At 36.3% G+C, this 23,090-nt stretch overlaps 1 protein-coding gene across 4 annotated transcripts; it reads right to left on the bottom strand.

Moving 5' to 3' along the window:
- Positions 1–1,209: 1,209 nt before the first annotated feature.
- On the bottom strand, positions 1,210–23,044 carry LOC139131381 (arfaptin-2-like). 4 transcript variants are annotated; one of them, XM_070697402.1, is made up of 7 exons: positions 22,853–23,044; positions 11,934–12,232; positions 8,818–8,856; positions 7,381–7,978; positions 6,554–6,728; positions 2,386–4,328; positions 1,210–2,195 (listed from the first exon to the last, which is right to left on the bottom strand). In XM_070697402.1, exons 2-6 carry the CDS (start codon positions 12,223–12,225, stop codon positions 4,155–4,157), a joined length of 1,278 nt encoding a protein of 425 aa, XP_070553503.1. In that variant the 5' UTR covers positions 12,226–12,232; positions 22,853–23,044; the 3' UTR covers positions 1,210–2,195; positions 2,386–4,154. The 4 variants fall into 4 exon arrangements, with proteins under 4 accessions (XP_070553503.1, XP_070553505.1, XP_070553504.1 ...); XM_070697404.1 differs by having other exon boundaries at positions 12,054–12,232; positions 22,853–23,034; XM_070697403.1 differs by lacking the exon at positions 8,818–8,856.
- Between the last annotated feature and the right edge of the window lie 46 nt (positions 23,045–23,090).

The following is a 23,090-nucleotide window of genomic DNA, read 5'->3' as shown; positions in this document are numbered from 1 at the left end:
GCCCTTAAAAATGAATATAGAACCAAGTGGTATTCAGCCAAGTGGAATCTGAAACTTCAGTGAACCATCGGAATCTCTGTTTTCTAAAAAGGCAGTCTATGGGTATTCAGTGTTAGGAAAGAGATTTTATTCATCACTACAAAAGATCAAATAATTTACATGATCAAAGGGGCAGGTAATTATTTTTTGGTGTTTAATGTAAAGAAAAACAAAGCGCGATATTAAAACCATAAAAATCCTCACATTGTAGCCAATATAACTCAAATGATCTCGATATGATGATCGCTGTAAAATGATGGTCTGTACTGCATGCTTGCAGTTTGCTTATCGGCAGGTAACCTCTACTGTGGTGTGTACTTGTGTGTCATTGCCGCCTTTTTCATTTTTCCTGTTTGGAACCGAAACCAACATCATTCTCTTTCAGTTTTCATTCTACTTGAGACAAAAGGTGCTTTGTCAGCCAATTGTTCAAAATGCCACAACTAGCTGTTCACAGAATACAAAATTTACAACTAGCTGTTCACAGAATACAAAATTTACATGTGTGACGACCAGGTACAGTAATATTATTCTTCAAGATTTGCGGGATAAATTCCGTCACATAGCTTCCGTAAATCTGATGTCACAGATACTTCAAGGAGGTTATATATCGCAGCGTTTACTGGAACAATTTTTTTTAACTTTCCTCAACCTTTTCAATTTGTTTGGTAAAGAAATAGTTTGCTCAATACTATATTGATATGCAAAGTTTTTTTGGGCTGTCCAAGAAACGACTTTAATGCAGTTATGCTCATGTGTATATCATGTTGTCTTCTCTTCCCCTTGCACAGGAAGGCACACCCATCTCTTGGCCAGAAAGTGACAGTTACAGTAATGGCCAAAATGCTGCATGATGTATTTTCTTCAATCCCTCATTGCACACTTCTGTAATGCAGTGATTTATGCCTTCCAAGCTAGAGTTCACAAGTAGCAGTTTTCGTGGACAACACACATTGACCGTGGAAAGACTGGTGTTAAAGTCAGATTGGAGCCATTGCCTTGAAAGAGTGTTGTAACTGTGTGTGTGCAGTTATTCAACCTGCAGATTTTCTTTAATGTGCATACCAGTATTGTTTAAACACTGAACATTCATTGAAGAAATTTTTACTGTTTGTCATTATACAGTCTTTCATCAGAAAACGCAGGAACTCAACACAGTAATCGTAGGTATTTTTGTTAAATATCACTTTACTTTGCCATGCTTTTGATGCTACAGTAATTACACAGTGAAGAGAGGAAAACAATAAAACATCCTTCAAAATCACATCAGTACATAAACCACAGCTGACACACAGGAACACATGTCCACAAAATACTGATACACTACCTTCCATAGGAACGTCATGACACATTGAAAGTTACAGATCAATTTAGAACCCAGTGAAATAACATCAGCATTCACAGCTTGAGTATTTCTCAGACATTTCAGGTACAGAATAAAGCTGTATAATATATACAAAGTTTCCCACCAGTCATGTCCTCCTTCCCTGCTTTGTTACTACGAAGATTAAGCAACATGTACAATCCTACATGTGATACTTGCTTTAAGTAAACAACCAAACGACTCAAAATCTCAAAAAGTCTCGATGAACTTATTTCATAATGCAATTGGCAATTTTTCCCATCCCTCTGAACCAAAATGTTTTCATCCCACCTTCCCTGTGTATTGGAATGACACCTTTTGCCAAAATGTCGGGCAACCCTACCAACATTCAAAGGTTGATCCCGCACAAATATAAACAGAACATATAAAATGACAAAATCTGCCATCAGTAATCTTCAATTTACCATAGACATTACACCCTATGTGTAAAAATTTATTTTTTATAATTCATGGATTGCTTTTTGTATGCAAAAAAGTAAATCACTGTATATTTTCCCCCAATAAATTAAAGGTTTGTCAAAATTGTAATGTACAGACAAGAGTTGCAAAAGTATAGTACATAGTATATCTACAAGTTTTGCCTAAAGAAAAACATGCTACTCTGTGAATTCTAAAACAGAATTTGAAGGAAAAAGATTGAAATTCTAAAAATACTGTATTTCCATACTCTCACTTGTCTCTCAACTATATAAAGTTGTATCGGTAAGAATGTGAAGGTAGAGCACAAGGATAGTGTATTTATGCAACTGCTCCACCTGGTAGATTACAGAGCCTGTGTAGAACATAGTATACTTGACATTGAACAGAACAATACAGACAATTAGTGAACTCCCATTATGGAAAACGTTGGGTTTCTATTTTTTGCAAACACTCTACTGGACGACAAAGAGATGTACGTTTTATTTAAGCAATCATTCCTTTGGACAACATGGTAGAGATGGATGTTCTATTTTAGCAAATACTCCACTGGACAACAGCTAGAGAAGACAGTCACTGACATAGGAAAGCAATATGAAGGAATTCTTCACAAAAAATGGGTATGATGTGCCAAATTGAGAACAACACTGTCCCATGACTGGGCATTTGTCATGTACCGATAATAAAATGAGATATCTTCTCCAACAGAGGAGTACGTCTTCTTTTTTGTTCTTGAAATGGGTCAAAAATTGACAAAATAGGGGCTGTTACAACAGCACTAATAGCACCTAGCCTACATTTCGATAACACCAATTACAACATTTATAATGCTTTGTGGGAAGGACACGATAAGTGTCACTATGGAAAGCTATGAATGGCTGTAAGTCTTTGAGACAAACTTGTACAGAGTCTCATACACTTCAACATCTATATCTTCACATTCATGGTATCACTGCCTCCCAGTTTGATTGGGACTGAATTTATTACATTCTGATTAAAACTGACTGCCTGTGAAGGCTTATACAGTATATAATGATACAAAACATCCATGTTCAAGCACACACAAGTGCTGCTACTGCCTCAATTAATTTGTCCACATTTTTCTGCTACGTTAGGAGAAGAAATGACACATACATTTGATACAGAACCACATTACATACCAGTATTACGGAAAGACATGCATAAAATTTACTTCTGCTTTGCGTAACATTTCCTGCGTATATACATGGACATATTAAACACAAATGTTCTATGTCATAGCTTTATAAACAGCAGTGCTGGAGATATAGAAGTTGCTAACAGTTACCATATTGTGCCAAATCATTTTTCTAGTCCCTTCACCTAAATTTTACAGTGTACAGGTCCCACAACACTGGTAAAAATCACAATGGACCAAATTTGAAGAAAAAAAAGACGAAAGAATACTTGCTAATGTACACCACCTATGCATATATATAAACCCACTTGGATGTAACATTATTGCAAAGTGTGGACTTGCAGTGTCACTAAAAAAAGACAGAACAGTGAAAATCACATCCAAAATGATTTCAATTTCATCACTATGCACATTTGAAGCAAAGTTGAAAGAGTAGCTGGAAATATCTTGAAGATGAAATAGATTTATTCAAGTGATCATATATACACAATTATGGTATAATAGGTTGGTTGAATATTATTGAGTGGAGCTGTGGGTTCTCTCTAAAGGAGATCAGAAGTATGCGTGATAACATTAGTACATAAGCGTGGAACGGTTACCCTGATTGTACAGTTTGTAATATGATATGGCAAAACGATATGAAATTTAGTCTGTCTGTTGAGAAATTTTAGCCACAGCATGCAATGACCATGTTACATTATGTGGGAGCAGCTTGGTAATGCAAGCTGTTGAAAACAAAAATGTGCAAGTTGGCATCAGGTATTCTATTCTGAGACAACCTAATGTACCCTCTCTCTCTCTCAGAGTTCTAATGGCTGGCACCAAAGTTTTTCCATGTAAAACAAACAACAAAATAAAAAGTTTTGGCTGCCATACTTATTCAACCATTTCCTGTGTCGGCTACATAAAGTAATGGGCCACATACAAGGTAAATATGCAAGCCTTCTAAATATCTGGGATACACCTGCAAGGGACTGTTCACAAAACAGTAACAGATATATGATAACAATGTCACCCTATGGTGCCTATAGTATGGAATAATCTACCATAATTAACAATGAGATTGTTCCACAGTACAGGGAATGCAGGGGTGACAGGTATAAGACCATCATCATACCATATGTATGACGAGTGACACATCTTGCAAGAGCTGTTTATCTAGTGGCGCTGGTCTTGAAGATCAGTTTCCAGGAAAGAGGGTTGGTTTTCTGACGGCGGCTTCAGTTTAATGCTGAACTGTTTAAGTGTTGCCTCCAATGCTTGCTGGTTACCAGAGAAGTAGCTAGATATTGCGTTGTGGAATAATAGTAGTTGCTTTTGCATCACTTTCACCTGTCAAAAAGACGATAAAAAGTAACATTAGCTATTTAAAAGGCTTGAAAGAGACGATGTATATGTTGTACATCATTCACCTACAACTGTATAGCAATGCATCTTTAATTTTCTGTGTGTATCAGTAATAAATGATTTGTTAATCATGCCCATGATGTAAGGCGTGCAGAAGATTTTACCCAACACCATTGTGTGCAAAACAAAAACAAAATGTTAAAAGACTGTGACATCGTCCTCTTATGACTAATGTCTCCTTTTATATAAAACTATCTAAGATGTATGACGGCACACAGCATAACTTTTCATTTATGAACATGGCGTTTTCAAGGCAGTTCTCATAACTGCTTGAACTAGTGGTGTAGTTGCCTAACATACGCTATTCAACTGTTGTGATGTCATTGCCATTGCATTATGATATCACAGACCAAACAGAATTCTATGGCACTGTACAAACTGAAACATACAGCTCTATGTGTACACGCATGAACAGTGCATGTTGGAAGTTCAAGGTATCTGAGGATTTTAATGACAGTCATAGAAAAGTGTCTGCATAACAAAATACTACATTAGAGATAGATATATACATAGTGAAGGATCGCTTTAACCATGGCAACAGTTCAAGGAATGTTTCACATTACCGGTAACAGCCCATTGTTACAAGCATTCCATGCAAAAAGCCCACGCCACTGCACTGATTTCTATGCAATATACATCATGCACACTGACATAAACACACATATAATACTGCAGTCTAAATGGGTTGTAATGGAAGGTAGATAGAATGATTGATTTGAGAAAACAAAGGCAACACCATGGTATACACATGACAGTATTGAGAATTGATCGAACAGATGGCACTACGTTGTATCATAAATAGAATCACTTATAATTCTTTCATGTCTTTAGAGCACACATTTGTTGTAAAATACTAGAACCAAATTAAAGGGAATTCTACTTTTCATTCAAATAATGAAATCCATGGGGGATGACTAACCAAATAATTACAGAATAATTTCAATGTGACAAAGTCAGGCACTTGTTGGCTGTGGCAGTTACTTTCAATAATCTACAGTTGAGATAGAGTATAACCTTGAGCACCTACAACCACAAAACCCTATTTTGATGCATAACAGCAAAATGCTATAAACAATAGTGATAACCTTGTATTACAAATAGCTACATCCTGTTTTGAAACTCTGCCATTGTTGTAATTCAATGGCAACATATAATATCTACCAGAAATGCCAATCATGATTTCATGGACTGAGAGCCACAAAGACAAAGAAAGCCTATGCAATGTTCACATGCTACTAATTCCAAAGATGGTGAAATGGTGTCTTTGTGTTCAGAAGCCTATAAATGGATTACTGCCAATACTCATAGAAAGGTTTGGAAATTCACAGGTTAAAATTGATCGTTTACAAACTTCTTTATAGGCAGAGGAATATACTCTTGAACAGCTACAAGGCATACAAGTCTACATATACTGAATCAGTGAGTCATTAGAACCAGGTAAAAGTGAAGTTTTCTGGAGATGTGTGATGACATGATTCTGAACTAATGTGTTAAGTACAGCAGTACCAAGGCACTGACAACTGATAAACCTTGTTGTCTGCTACTGAGTGTACTCAGCCTAAATGACGTGAGAAATTATTGAAGATGGTTGAATTGCAAGTTACATGTATTTGTGTATTGGGTTGTTTTGAACTATGTTGGACTTAGTACATGTAAATTGTCACTCCTTGGAAGAAAAAGGATAAACTACCTCCCTTTCTTATTTGCTCTACATGTATGTTAACAGTACTATATAAAATCTAGTGAAGCTACACTAATTTTTTTAAATGTGACAAAAGAAAGGTTGCACAGGTTAAATTTTTTTCCAAAGTGAACCAACAGAAAAATTTAAGAACAGTGCTTTACATTTTCAATGAACACATGTCACAGTCAGCATGGAGATACCAATCAACCACGATAATCTTATGCTGAAGTGTACACATGTAGTTTTTTCTCCTCTGATGGTGACAACAACACAGATTCACAACAAACATTAGAATACATGACAGACAAGCGAAATTAATAACACTGTACACTGCACACATAATGGCTGTGCTGACATGGTGAACCCCTGTGAGTTGAACATAAATGTGTTTTACAAAATAGGACAGAGGTAAAGGGACAATACATCGAAGGTTACAGCTAATAGAGTATCAAAACCATGGCTTTACCTTGTTTTCTTCAAGGAATCTTAGTTTGATTGCAACATCCCCTCTCAGTTTATCAAACTTTTCTTTGTGCACATTGTACTTCCGTTTGGCCTCTTCAACCTTGCCTACTGTTGCAGAGTCCCTTGGTTGCAACTGCAGTGCTTCCATATCTGTCCTGTATGCATCGTATTCAATTCTGAAGGGAAAATATTACCATTTATGTTGATGTGGAGAGATTACCCAGGGCATGATACCCTTCCGTTAACAGACAACACTCAACATATCTAGTTCCACAAAAGTTAAAATTTTGCTTCTGCTCAAAGGGATTCTTGGGCAATTTGGTTACATGGGAACATAATTACGGAGATTCAACTGTCGTGCTATAACTCTTAATGCATGATGAATTGAGCATCACTGTATACTTGCTCAAGTTAGTACAAAACATAACTTGTGGGAGATAATTAAAGCAGCACTGACACTCTGACAATAATCTGCAAACCATGTCTCCATTAGATAATTATGAAAGGCCTGCCTATTGCAAGGAATATCAAGTCATTATTCACAAGAAATGCGCACAATCACAAAGTATTTTTCAAGTGCAATTTCAGGTTTATACCTTTTTCTACATAGTTGTCAATAACTCAATATCTAAACTAAAAGCATCTCATTAACATACCACATTAATCACCAATATTACACAATGTGTACATAATAGTATGAAGAAGGTGTTGTCCCTAGACTCTTTTACAGCCTCTTACTGGCTACACACTATGGCTAGTGTTTTCCCCTGCCGAAAATTCTGTGGACGAAGCATTTCACAACAGAATGACAAAGAAGTTTATTCCTACCTAGCAGACTCATACTGATGGACTGTTATGAGGGTATCCTCCATGGTTTTATTACACAGGGTATTCACATTTGATGTGAAGAAATTCAAAGCTCCTAGAAGAGTCTCCCCATTCTTGCATAGATTCCTCTGAGTCTCGGCATTGTAGGTGAACTCCTCCTGCAACTCTGGCGACTTCACGGCCAGGTCGGTGAAAGCCTCTCCCAGGGCACGCTGCGTCAGCACCACCTGGTAGAAGTGGTTTGTGAGAGCCTTGGACAACCGGAGAATGTTGGCATACTTTCGCTGGGTGTCCCTCAGAACCTCAATCTGTGCTTCCAGTTGTAAGTCGACTGTCCGGGACCCCCTGCCTAATTTCTCTGAGATGATCTGTCTTGTGCACTTGTACGTCGACACACCCCAGGTCTTCAGGGCATCCAGTTTGGATTTTGAATTTTCTAAGAATCGCTGACTTCCTGGTACACCAGCAGAGCCCTGGCTGCTGCCGTATTGTGAACCACTGCTGTAGACAGTGCCTTTGCTTGGGTTGTATGCTGCAGTGCTGGAGGCATAAGATGGACTGCTAGATTTGTACATAGAGTCACCCATTGGTTTTGAAGCTAAGGAACAAAGATAACAGAGACATAAATAGCATTGTGTAATGTAAAAACATTACAATCAAAAACTGCTTACTATTACGATAAATTATGACTTATGCCTATGAACTAAGGTTTCTAGACTGCTCTTGAGAATAGATACTTGTAGAAGCAACTTTTCACTTTTTTATGTATTTCCATAAACGTTACTTGGTATTGCACCTTTACCTGATAAAGCATGAGCAACTGCCTTGCTTTTGGGCGAAAACAAAATCTGACAGAATGAATCTAAATGTGCAATGTAAGTCACAAGCACATGATAAACATGTCAGGTTGCATTGATAACCTCAAACACTGGACACTGCAGGATGCTTGTCAGTATATGACAAGTGTATTACAAGTATGATCTTCTCAACAGTACGATTCAACACGTAGAACTAGACAAGGTTACCAGTAAAATCACACTCTTTAACACTTACAGTTTCTGCCACTCCGACTGATAAACATTTAACAAATTTAACATACATGTATGTTGCATATAATAATGAATGGAATTCTCTGCTACATGTAGATACATTTCTTCTATCCACAGAAATTTGTAAGGTATAACAACTACCCTAAGCTACTTACACAAATTTTTGCTAACCTACCTTTCTTGTTTATAAATTTGAAGAAACACTGTAGCATGAAATTACTAAACAGTGTCATGACTTTTGACACAAAATACACAGCACCAAAGATAAGGGCTTGTGAATTGTGTCATATGTTAACACTCACTCACTCGCTGACATGTCAGAGATACACAAAAAAAGATTTGTCAAGATGAAAGGGGAAATGATATATTTGCTGTAGCAGCCACATACTTGCAGGAGGAAAGGTATCATTGTCTTCTACCATACCATCTAGCAGGTCATTTTAACATGGAAGGGAAAGTTGACATAAATAGAAGTTAGATTATAAGTTACCACCGGTACTGTAAAGACTTCGCCCCATCCATGAAGTTAGTCGGGATTTTCTCATTTTGAACTTGAATGCACTTTGGACATATGTAAAATAATTTTTGGAAAATGCATATAACTCTTTCAATTCCTTGTTGCATGAATTTTGGCCCAATTGCACCATGTTAATCAATGGGGATGCGACCAGACTTTTGGTGTGAAAGTGTTACATGTGGTTATTTGAGGCTGGGCTAATAATGAAATATCAGGTCGGATACTTCATCAGTTATTTCAGGAAATACGCTGTGAGCTGAATAATAATTGGTATGACACGACATTAAATTTGCCCACGCAAAAAAAAATATCAGATTTGCAATCCTGTTTTCACAGTACTATCAATGTGCCTTGTATGTCATTAGTGTGTTAATAAAGCCTGTACAGTACTTTCAATTCTACATTTTCAACTACATTCTCTTGTTTGCCAGAAGAGCCACAGCTTGAATAATTCAGTCATGTGTACATGTACTGTAGGTGCTTTGCCATCTCTGCCGGTAATAGGGTTGGAGTTGGTACAGCACCAATGCAAGACTGAATCTTTCAATGTTGAAGAGCCAGTGCTAGCTACAAATGTTCGCGAGCTTGTGTTTGTACTTGTCTTTACCCTCATGCATTACCAGTAGATATACAAACTGGGTGATCTAGTGATTGCAGGGCAAGAACCCATTTCAAGGTTTTGAGTAAAATGGTAGGAAAATACAGCAATGTATGTCTGACATAGGGTGACAGTAAATACATGAATAAAGGTGTGCGGGAAGATTCCTCTTGACAATATTTGTGTACAAGAAAGTGTTTGAGAGGATGATACTGTCAAAATTTCCAGATATTTGCAAGCAATAAATTTATTATGATAGCTCACGCATCGAAATTGAAAGACTTAAATTTTTGCCCAGATATTCCTCAAGGAAACTTTAAACCATTCCCTTTTGAAATCAGGAATACAAATCAGGGATTGCCATGCAAATTTGGTACTGGATGAAACAAACTGAGAAATATTTCTTGACACTTGAAATTCAAAATGGCTGCAATCCCTTTGTTATCTCTGTGGGAAAAATAGTTTTTGATTTTCATAAAAACTGAAGCCTGTGAAAAATTCATTTTCTCCATAGGATTCAAAATAAGCCCCCACAAGTGGTGGACCAAAATTGTATTGTAAAAGTTTGAGAGTTTGATTATTTGTCCCAGGTGCCTTCTACTTTACGCCTTGATGCTGGAATGATTTTGGCTTGCCCCAGCCCAAAAAAGTCGAATTCAGATAGCATGGTAAGCAGTTGTCAGACAATTGTTAGGCAGTGTTTGTTAGAGATCAAAGAACACTGCAATGTAATGACAAACAATTGAGTTTTGACAGTATCTTGACAAACATATAAATAAATTTGGTACTTCTGGACTATGGACATAATGTCTGTGAGTGAGTGCCACTGAAAAAAGTACATTTTGTCTAGTGCATTTGAAAAAGTGGTTAGCATGTTATACAAGCCTTAGAAGTACAAATGTATATAAACAGAGGACAGTCAAGGTTGTAGTGTTGTGACATTTTCAAGTGATAAAGGATATGCATGACACCACGATCATGTAAAAAATTTCAGTCTGTAGACAGTTTGATTAATGCATTGATCAAACACTGGCATTTCTAAATGTATTCAATCTCACTCAGTGTTAAAATGTGCAAGATCCACATTTTTCCAGTTTACACCAAACAAATGTGAAATTAGAAATTTCTGATTTTCATATGGGGTTAGGACACTCACAGCATTTGCATTTGTGTCAACTACATAAATCAAACTGGAACTATATGTATATTGCTTTTACGTAATACTTTTGCAGTTCAAAGTACATTGGCCTACTAATTTCCATGATAGAGTCTGAGAGACGTGAGCAGTACAGGATTTGCTATCATTCTTGATGGACAAAATGGAAAACTGTGAGCCACGCTTGCAGCTCACTGAGTGTAAAAGAGGAATGATACACAAAAACGTCACAACAGTACTGTTTGAGGTGAAGAAGATTGTTAAAGTCCGCCAAGGTAGGCCAGGTGAATGCCGCAATGGAGTGGTTAGCCAGCTCAGTCTTGTTTGTTTCCATGGAGTTTGGTCTCTTTTGAGTGTGAAAATACTAAAGAGAGCATTATTTTTTGAAATGTGAAATATTTAGGACAGCACAGATGCAGTTACATGACATGAGCAACACAGTTAATGAATATGATCAAAACAAATCAAGAGACACCCAAACACATAGCATACAGCCACACACACAAACTCTATACTATAATTTTGCAGCAAGAAATGTCTCACATTTTAAATTTCAGTAAAAATATAAATTCTGACTTCTTTTTGTTAAGTTGTACCATTTCAAACTTGCTATCCTCTATTCTTTCAAATGTATTTATTTTAAAATGAACCAGTTTTAAGTCTCTAACATACACAGTGTGATCATCGATACATTTACTGACATTGTAGAAATGCCAACAACCTGTTTACCTACATGTAATGGAATGCACCTGTCAACTAAAATACATGCGTGCTCACTTTTATCCACAAATAAACATGAAATACAACAAACACATATAAAACGTGTTACATGTACCTATGGCAACCAGTCAAAAAGCATGACGCCTGAACTGTCTGCTGTGTGAGCATATCAATGATACTCAGCTACACATAAGATGTAATTTTTTTAATCCTTCACAAATTTGATTACAAATGCTTGATGTAGTTTTATAGTTTATGCTCTACAAATATATACGTCGGTAACTGGTGGAATATTTAGTTAGTCTGAGTTTTTCCTGAACCATGAGTTTACCCTATAGACAAGAAGAAAACACAATAAAGCTATTTGAAAATCAAGTTTTGCATTGAACTAAACCATTAAACAAAACATGACCATGCAAATGAACACCAATGCCACCCATGCACACACGCATGCTTGTAAAGAAAAGCAGCAAAACTATGCTCAGTGTGTCTGTCAGGCTGTCATCTATGTACCTGCATCCGACTTTTGATTGGCTAAACGACTGGCAGCCACATCACTAGGGCTAATGGCACGAGGTGAGGAGGGAATGGTTGTCCGAGGCGGACTACTGAGGTCAATACCAGTAAACTGACCACTGGGGGAATGAACTCCTCCACTCTGCATGGTGGCCGGGCTGTCCGATATGTTGGGTCCATCGCGCAGCATGTTTCTCAAGTCCTGCTCAAAGGTGTCATCAGGGTCATGCCCATTGGGAGCCTCTACATTGTCTGAGTGAATATTGGGATATCCTAAATCTGACATCATCGGTTACCTGTAGAGAAAAAAAATGATAAAAAAAGTTTGTGTGAATAATTTTACTGCAATTCCATCGTGCATGTCAACTGTAAGAATGTGCAAGTATGTGATGGAACATTTTCTGCTGTTTTTCTGTTGTATTGTAGGTACACCTTGCAGTTCATTTTATCTTTATCATCTGGAAAAATTATAAATTGTGTTTTCAAGACTGAGGTAACAGTCAAAAAATGTTAATAAACATCACTCCAACGCATTATATTGAAGACATCTTGACAGACTTTTGACAACTTTTGCAGCTCACAGGCACTTACACTTTGGACAATGTACATGTTCATCAACATGATCACACAAGCCTATAATAAAGTGTGATTAATGTACATCCTCTGGACAGGAATGGCAAATAGCTGAAATAGTGTCTTCACAAATGGAAACCTGTTATACCTAACCCTTCAAATGAACATCTACATCTACATGTGTGAGAGTATAATCTACCACTGGCTGGGATCAAGACAACCACCATCTGTCCCAGCAATCACATTTTCCTCAGACAATACACATTCCCCCTGTAAAACACAGGAAATTTCTGATTAAATTTGATAGTATTTAATACTCTTACTAATTGTCTATATTCCTTTACACTTCAAAAAGTTACCACAACACATCAGACTCTTGATACTTTGGTGAGAGAAGACTGACAAGTGTTCATGTGCATATGCATATTAGGTCTGTACTCTTCCTCTGCAACAAATCTTGCAGAGTTGATTAAATTTTTTCTTAGAGATTTCAGGCCTGGCTTTCTTGAGTTACATGGTGGAGTGTTATGCCTTGTTTTTAAAATCAGATGTTAAGCTTACATTGAATTAATCATTTTCATGTACTAAGTTGCAAAACTGTTTGTCCAAAGTAACCTGAGTGAAACCACCATAAACTAATTTAAAAAGTGATGCTCCTTTGGAATATTTCATCATCTTACGTGTACCTTGAACAGCATGTAATATATCATACTTGTAAAAATCAAATCTGACTGAACCAACAGTACATGTAATTCTGATCTGACTGTTGGCTATTTTACAGTGTCTCATATCTCAAGGGATCAGCTATATCAACATTACTAATTTTTAAGAATTGACTACATTGCAGTCTTCTACAGGAAGCATGGCCTGGAGACGGAAATGATAGACAGTTACAGATCAGGATATATCACTGTATAAAAAGACATACAGGATTAAAATGCCTCTAAAGACAAGGCCTGCATACTCAATTGATTCATGATTGCTGTTAAAATACAAATGAATCACGGGATAGCATTAATATATTTCTCCGTTTATCTTGTCATTTGTACGCAGTACAGTATTGCATTTTCATTGCATTTTTCCCAGACAGGAGATGCAGACGTACTTTGAATCTGCTTACTAAACATGTTCTAAACTTCGTATTTTTATTCTTCCTTTCTTGTTGTATGATTACATAAATACAAACATTTACAATTCAAAGGTTGATCAAACCCCAAAAAATTACAGTATTTGCTATGCATCTACAGATGCACAAAACAACATTTCACCTCAATATGATATTTTATTCTGTAATTGAATTTGAATTCATGAGTACACATGTCTGATTCAGTTCATGTGTACAGATAACACTGAAGGGATTTCAAATTTGAAGGGGAAATAATAAGTATTGCAAAATATGTGCGTAATAAAAGGGAATATTACACGGCATTAAAATTCAAATGAGTTTCATTGAAAGGGAAAACCATGAACATCCATGCTGTCAGAGTGAAAAACTAATAGGCTGCATTTCATGGCATAAATTGGCTGCAACAGCGTCATTTGTAAAGGAAGCATGTACATACAAATTCGAAGTGATAACGTCAATGTACATACCTGGATTCCCCTGAGAAAGCTTTATTGTCACATGTGCCAACTTCAATACTACAACAACATGTATGGGTGTGTGTGCCCCCTTCCCCATATAATGGACAACTTAAATTGACAAATAAAATATAAATTCTAAAACCCTGTATGAAATAATTCATCTCTAAATGGCCAAAAATGTCCATATTCATATAATGATATACGCGTATGGTGAAATTACAATATTAATTTGACTATTTACCACTGGCATAACACTTTGCACATTTTGTTCTGAAAGAGTTAAATTTTCGAATGTTTTGGTAGAGACGAGAGAAGAAATATGCCCTGCCCACTAAATCCAACAAATTAAGAACCTGACACTGGAAGGGCACATTTAATACACATAATACAACAACCCTGACTGACCTTCTGTTACTCACAAATATTTCATTAATTAATTAAAACTGCACACTGGTGAAAGCTACTCTTTGCTTCATTTAGTTGTATCATTTGATGATTACGAAGGTGTATTGTTAATGTAACTGATCACTATTTTCTGTCACTTATAGCATTGGCAGGCACTGCACTGTTACAGAAAATACCAATCTTGACATTGGGCTTTTTTGATACCTTGAACTGCCATGTGTATCGATGTGAATGTATCATCAATCTTTATCCATAGAGTATCAACACAGCATTTATCTCAGGCCCTTTATGAATCTCTGTAAGATGTGCATTTACCCTACATGTACAGAGTCAATGGATGGTGAGTACCGTATATTTGCATGCTGTCATTACTACACATAACAAGTATAAATGTAACACAGAAATTTATGACATAACTTTCTTAATTTTTTGACAGTACAAAAACAATGAATTCTCTATCCTACTTTAACATCTCTAGACAGAAGGAAATCTTTAATTTCCAAATACATGTATCAACATGGTCCGTTAGGGGAAATGACAGCATCACTAATGTACATTTTACCATGGACGTGCAACAACGTATCAACTGACTGCATGACAAAAATTTCAGACACCATCAATATTTCTGTACATGGCTACCTGTGCATGTGTTCCTAACTTCTTTGCAGTTTGTTACATGCCATTCTTCAGGGACAAACACTGCGATCACTGCAGTGTACTAATATGCCTGATCACAATTCCACGAGATTCTCTGAATCCTATTTCAATGTACCAGTTTAGCAATGTTATAAGTTCCACTGGATGAAATAAAATTTTATGACATGATTCATCAGCAGGGAATGCTCAGGGAAGTACTGTTGCACTGAAATGATAGCTCAATTATCATCAAGCTTGCACATTAGTAATTACACTTAAACAGTCAGTTAAGCTACATGCATCTTTAGTGATGTATGCTTTATTTCAATCAATTTCAGTCACAACAAATCATGTCTATTATGTTAATCATGAAGAATGGTTATATGAGCCGCAGACAATCAATAACCGAGTAGTTACATACATGCCATAGATTTTCACTGCATCATTTGTTAAGGAGTTACAGGTACAATGTATTCTGTCACCTGTTCCAATTTTGTCACTGTTACCATGGAAGAGAAATCTAACCAATCACAATTTTAATGAGTTGGCCCGCTTTTTAAAGACAGCGCCCTAACATGGGCATTTTGAATACCAAGGAATGCCCCCTTGACCATATATGGGCTATTTAGATTACAGGTGACTGTATACCTTTAATCAGACCTGGTTCATAACTTATACATTACAGCCATCCTTCTTCACATGGTATACATATATACAGAGTATATATATTCCTTGTAATATAAGAATTTTCACACAGAGTTGATTTATGAGAGCTGTTTACTATCAGATGTTTGTACAGTGCCTGGGAGTATGACTGGAAAGATGATTTGCAGTTGCTGCATTGATCTGATAGATGGAAATTTTACTAGCTGCTACTGTTGAAAATATGGTGGATTATTTGTAAGTCAAAAAAGACTACTCAATGCAATCAGTGTATCCTATGGACAGCTAAAGGAAGTAGAGGGAGTTGTAGGCACAAATTATGGTTGCTTTGTGGCAAATGCTGATGTTTGAAAGTTAAGGTTGTCAGGTCTGTTGGTCACTATGTCTTTCAGAGAGCATATGGCAAATAATCATAGATTGCAGCAGATTGTGACAGGAGTGTCTGTGACAGTGTGACAGAACCACATGGGGGCACACTGAATGTCATATACCAATATTTCTATGCCTTCTCATACCTGTACTTAATTTTAATAGTGATGTTAGTAATTGTAATACCTTGTGCGAAGGGCATCCTTGAGAGAGAAAACTGCTTTACACCATGCAGCATATTTACATGTATAAGGGACACTTGCCCCATGCCTAATAGTATGAAATACCATTATTTTGAAAATACTTCTAATTTGGCAAGGTAACATGACTGTTGACTGTACAAAACAAACACTGAATGAATTTAAATTTATATCGCTTGCAGCTGTTCCTTTTGGTATACATAAACGGTAACTAATTTTCTTCAATCAGACATAATTGTAGCATGTGACTGTCTACTTGTAGATTATTTTAGATATAATAGCTGATATTACGAGAACATTTTATGAGCAGGGCTTGGGCACATGTTCCATCACCATCCTAACAGTAACTGAATACAAACTGCTAATTTCGTCACAACACTTATAAAATTTGGGGTCAAACTAAGGGCATATAATCAGAATCACAAATTTTGAAGATTTTACTTTTCCATAAGACCACTTTTTTGGCAGATCAAACTTCTAGGACGACGGAAGAGAAATGAGATGCAAGTTTGAGTATGAAGCATGCCATGTGTTTCTCCACAAATATGCCGTGAACATCCAGCTGGCATTCACTGTCTATTTGGGACACCTGCAAAAATATGTACCTGTAGCAGGAATCAATACATATAATATGGAAAATCACACTGCCGGTGTGTGTGTTCATGATTTGGTGATCAATAATGCCATGATCTACTCTACATATGATTAAGAATAATAATGGATTCTTCTGAAAAAGTCTAAGGTTATTATCAAAACCTATAAATTACGAGACACACATTCTGCAACCTATTAGCAACATGCAGGGGGAACAGTCAAAGTCCACACAGACATAAATTTGCATAGGTCAAAGGTTAAGATGACTCATATCTATGTGATTATTGTACATATCACCAGAATGAAAGACCTTGCAATGTTTGTTGAATGATCTCATTAAGTACATCTGGACACCGGATAGCCAACAAAATGAACACTATTTCAGAATATTTCCCTTGCTGATTGTATGCCTGTACAGTAGTTGTAACAGTGCGGTTTTCTTATTCTTTTTATGATATGAAGGGGCAAGATCTATTAAATTTGATGTATCCTTCAGGTACATAAATTTGGCACAACAGTTTATCTTTTATTTTGTTAATACTCCTGCTGGTACAAGCAAAATACATTGTTCTCATTGGTTTTGAGTTACAAGTAAGGGTGAATGGTGAAACATGAATATTACACAAGTAACTGGTATGATTATTTAATGTACAAAAATCAATTATGTGAACTAATCACAGAAGTTCAAAATCAATATATGAACACTCAGCAACAAACTCTCATTGAGTGTTAATTAGAATGAAATCTATTTTCTATAAAAATGTAATTACTGGATATGTGTTTGAAGATAGAGTAATTAGACAATAGCCACACAGCTGTGCTGTGTTGTACATGATTAAAAATTCTCCCTTTTATGAGATACTATAGACTAACGTACTGTCATATTGTACTGTGCAGTGGTAGTAAAAACGCACTTACTTGTGTTTTATTATCATTAGATCTGTAGGTTTTTATTTGGAGATATTAGTCTTTGTGAAATAGGGGGTTTATGAAGCTTCTGTACACTCCCAGCCCTTTTTCAATAACTAGTACGGAAAAACAACATAAGCACTGCTGGTGTGTTAAAATATGCATCAAAGAAATCATAACTAACAATTACGTATTGCAAGTAATTTGATTTCAAGAAACCACCAATGTGATAAAAATATCAGTAGCATATCATTACTATATGCACCATAGCTACATTGCTTTGATGTGTTTTAAGGTAGAACGCACCTCGGGACAGACATTTGAACTCTCAAACTTTTACAATTCTTTTCTGATATGCCACTCATTTTAAAGCTCTTGGTAAAAGAAAACGTTTCAACAGCTTAGTTTTTTTAAATTCGAAAATTTTATTTTTCTCCATAGCGGTAACAAGAGGATGGCGGCCATTTTGAATTTCAAATATCTGTAAATCTTCAGTTGTTTGTTTCTATTGTGGCGATTTTTATTCTTGATTTTGAAAAAGAGTGAGTGAAAGAAACTTTGAGGAAAGTTTGAGCAAAAGTTCAAGTCTTTCACTTTCGAGGCGCATATTACTTGAACCCTTTCAGTCATGACTTTCTAGTAGCTTACCAGAGCTATTCCTACATGTAGGGATTTAGGCCTGAAAGGGTTGAATACTGTACTAACGGTACAACATATCACAGTCAAAGCCAAAATATGATTTATACCAAACTTTACCATCATTGTTCTCTTCTCTTGCTGAAAACAAGGTCAGAAATATCACACACTGACTTGATCTGGGCCATTTAAAGACTTTCATAAAAACAGTTCAGACAGCAGGAACAGAAAAAAGGTTAGACACAATATAAAGAAGTAATTCAGACATTTATTGAACCAAGCAGTTGAGTAATAAAATTTCATGAAAATAAAGAGGCCTTTGTTGTGTGTAAATGGGGAAATAGGTGTATGCGTGTCATCTAAATCGCTCACTGATTATTGTCCCTTTCAAACTACAATTACCACCAGTAGTAAAACAATAGGAAGAGATCAAGTTTGGTCGTGAGGTGGAAATTTCAAAGATATCAAGTGAAATGAGTAGACCTGAAGGTGCTTGAAAACAGAATCTAATCAAGTGCTGCAATGACCAGTTTATCTCATTGAGAAATATTACAGCTCAATAATAGCCACTGCAACACCCAGGGTTCTCCAAAAGTGCATTGTAAGAGGTAGACCACCACTCTTCTTTTTTGAGGAATCAATTCATATGTTATAACCAAGCAAAACTTTCACAATAAAAGAATATGGAAAAATGTATTGGTATGTAAATGTACTGTCCCTCCAAATTTCACGTCCTTGGCTGGAGAACATTGACATTTCATTGGAAGTGATCAAACTTGATGATAATCATGGATTTGCATGACAAAATGTATGCTTTCTGAGAAACGTCTCGTGTTAGTTACATATACATACGGACTGTCAGACATTGTGAATTTGGACAACATGTAACAATTTTAAATATATCCTCACAACCAATGTGAATATGCCAACCAGAGGAAAGGAAGACTTGGGGGGAAAAACTGACACCTATATTTGAAAATAATCAAGATTCGTAAGCTGCTTTTGCATCAGCAATAGTATGTTTTGGCATTGTATGTAATAAACAGACTTGTTATAGTAGACTTTTTATAAATGTAGAAGCTATTAAAAAACTTCACTTTTTTCTGTTTGGTTCATCTGTCACTGTCAATAAGCCAAATTCACTGGTTTAAAATGAGTAAATCACCACGGATCTACCATAATCATTTTAACACCTTGCACAATTTGAAGCTCCTAATATATCCATGATACTCATGATGGTCTCTGACCTTTCTTGTGAAGACATACATATACATGGTGATTTTAATATATCTGATAGTAACAGTGTTTGAAGTAGCAGCGTGTTTCATAGTGATCTTCTAGCTACTTCAATTTTTCATGCTGCTTGTGAATGCTGTAAAACCTGAAAAATGTGACTTTTGCCCAATAAAAATTCCATGAATTTGCTGAAACTTGTCTTTTATTTGTGTGCTACAAGCTCATAATAGTGCATGGGGGATTTTAACCTGGTGCTACTGGTAATATTAAACTGTACATGTCCTTCACAAGTAAAATGCATCAGATGGTGGACGTTTTGTTTCTACAAATATGCTAAGCAAACTGTCCCATGAGTTTTGTGGTTTCATGACTGAAAAGGCTAATGCAATGGCAGTGATGTTCAAGTACATGATGTATGATGAATCACGCTAACCTGAACCATTGTCATCTATTTGATAAATATAAACATTATAATATGATATACAGATTCAGCTCCATCAGAAACAAGCAATGTGAGAGACAACACATTTAGACGTGAACAAGCTAACAGCCAGTGATTGAAGAGAAATATCAATTGATCCTCCTCCTCTCAGCTAAAAGTAGACTGAAAGATTCAGTCTTGTATACCTGCTTTGCCATATCTCTGAGATTGTGGAGAACCCTGTACCAACTATATTTGGCTGACAGCATGCTCTATTTCCAGAGTCACTGTGAATAAAACTTTCTTTGAATAAGTTCCATTAGTGATTTGTTTTCATTAGTCATCTGTTCAATATCCATCAAAAATAAGAACATAGATATCATTTTTAAAATATGATTCATAATGCCTGTAGCTTTGAACTCTTATGTCTTACAACATTTTTGGAGATGCCTTGAGTCCTGTGGACACTTCAAAAAAATTCAACTTGGTAAAAAAAGCAATATGGTCAAAAATGTTGTGTAAAACAAAAGGCTGTTTACTGGCTTCATGAACAGGCCAGAAAACAGTCTTTTGTAAATACATTGTAGGTCGCTTTGAATACAATCTACCGTTGCAGTTACACAATACCTAGGACAAAGAGTTCTAGAGTTTAGGTTCAGGACCAGTCTCCTAATTCCTGTAGGTCAGTATTCATACATTCAAAAAATTGTAGAGGATGTTCTACAAGTATTTAAGCAAGTCTTACCAGGATTCCTAGTATTTTACACAGGTTGAACTTGGTTCATCAGTATAGAAATATGTACTTACACATTCAGAATCATGGATATATTTCCAGACCTTGAAACTGATAAAAAACACTGTATTCTACAAACAACAATCACAGAATCCGTCTCGATGGCCTTGGAATAATTCATTGTCAGTCAGAATTTATTAAAGGCCTATAGCCTTTACTGTCTAAAATTAGTCTTTTCTGTTGAAGAGGTCAGCATCATAGAACAGGTCCTTGTATTACATTAGTCAATTGAACTATTCATACTCTATATATTTCACAATGGAGAGCAATAAGTTATTAAATGCTTTCCAAATCTGATTATCTTAGCCATGACAAGCACTGGTGCAAATATGGGAGAGGTTTATTTTACCTCCATGCTTAGACCTGCACTGTATCAGTATTTGCTGCTTTTGTATCCTGTGTGGTAATTTTGCACTAATTTCTGTATCTGCTGGACATAAGTTTTGACCAATAAAATATTCACAAAGGATCAAGTCCTTTGGATTCGCTCAAAACTAGTATATTTCAAAATGGCAAAAACAGCAATAAAGCTGGTTATGTTCCAGGATGAAAACTAATTTTCAGCGAATCTTTGGATGTGGGGTGAAAGGAATACCGCATAGACATGAGCCATCTGGTGTATGATGCATTCCTCTCAGGTACAAGGTCAATCAGGTACATTTACAAGGACTAAAAACTTTGTTTATTGAAAGGATTGCCTTCAAGTAGAATGGATAGATGATTGACTAAAAAGTTGCCACATTGAATTAACACCAACCAACTGCAACTAGGTGTTACCTTGTTAATATAGACAACAAACACTGTAAGAAATATGAACATACAAACAAATTTTGAATGTGATCTAACACTGAATAATGAAAATAAAAGATAATTTTCATTATTCAATGTGAGATTACTATTCTAAATTGTCTTTAATTTTTAAACTCAATTATCATTTAGCCTTTCATGTTCATTTTTGTTAAAACTACTCTTTTTTGCCACTACTCTTTTGGTGGCATAGTTAACTTCGGCAGACAGGTTGTATGATACGTTAAGCAATCTCACATATAGAACAAAGTGGTGTCCCAATATGGTGGAATTTAGTAGGACTCAAGTAAGTTACTCTATTGACTTAGCGTTTTTATAATAACAACCAAGATGTACAATGATAGCTGATGTGAATCCTGAGATATCCCTTCTGTAATAAATACAGTGTATATTAGATAATTGTATTGGGAACGGTGCCCTTTATCAAGTTTATTACAAAGGCAGTAATATGGACACCCCAACCACATCGAACAAAACTGTTTCTTTCTTGATAAAGTTAGGAGCAAAAGTTTTCAAACCCTGGCTCACCTAGCTGTGTGCACGTAAGATTGAGGTACACGGGAGAGTGACGGGAATAGGGCGCTATAGTAAGTACGAGGGTTTTTCTTGACCGGTCTTGACACGCCAACGCCCGGTCGACTGACTCTTCTGAGTTATTGGGTTTAATTCTCTGCAGTTTCAATTTCAGAACTCCTTCATAAGTAGTGTGGTACAGAGTGAGACTTGAGCCGTACAGCTAAATGTGTATTTATGGGGATGTCTGCAGAATATGTTGTCGAATTTAATTACTTCCGCTATTAATGAAACCCTGCGCGCCCGGAAGACGCGGCTACTACCGTACGGACTAAGGTCGTGAAAGTTATTTTTAGTAAGCACAACTTTCGACGCATTCAGTTAAGAAACATGCAGCATACTGAAATCGTACCGTTGGCGTATAAAGTGTGTTTCTTACGGTCTTAATGTACCGCTTCCCACGTGCAACCTCAGGTATGACTGTAGTGTATGCAACACAAAATGAATGACCAACATTTTTAGTAAAATCAAACGATACATATCGCCGGTTGTCTTTCTGACCGGAGTCTCAACTTACCGTGATTTCAATATACAAAGATTTGGTGTTGCCTCCTCTTTCACTCTCGGCACAACCGTGGCTTAAGAAAATTCCGGCTGACTCAAATTAGTCAATCATACGCCCTGTGGAACTGTAAGTCGCTATTTCTTCACCACGTATGTGATTCTGTACGGCTGTGCACTTGTCTGTGCGTCGGTACATCCGGGTACTGCATGTTTGTAAATCACGGACTTTCTCGTCAAAGGCGACGTAAAAC

The sequence above is a fragment of the Ptychodera flava genome, chromosome 4 (assembly GCF_041260155.1).
Source record: "Ptychodera flava strain L36383 chromosome 4, AS_Pfla_20210202, whole genome shotgun sequence".
Classification (NCBI taxonomy): Eukaryota; Metazoa; Hemichordata; class Enteropneusta; family Ptychoderidae; genus Ptychodera; species Ptychodera flava.
This window is presented reverse-complemented; position numbering and strand designations above follow the sequence as displayed.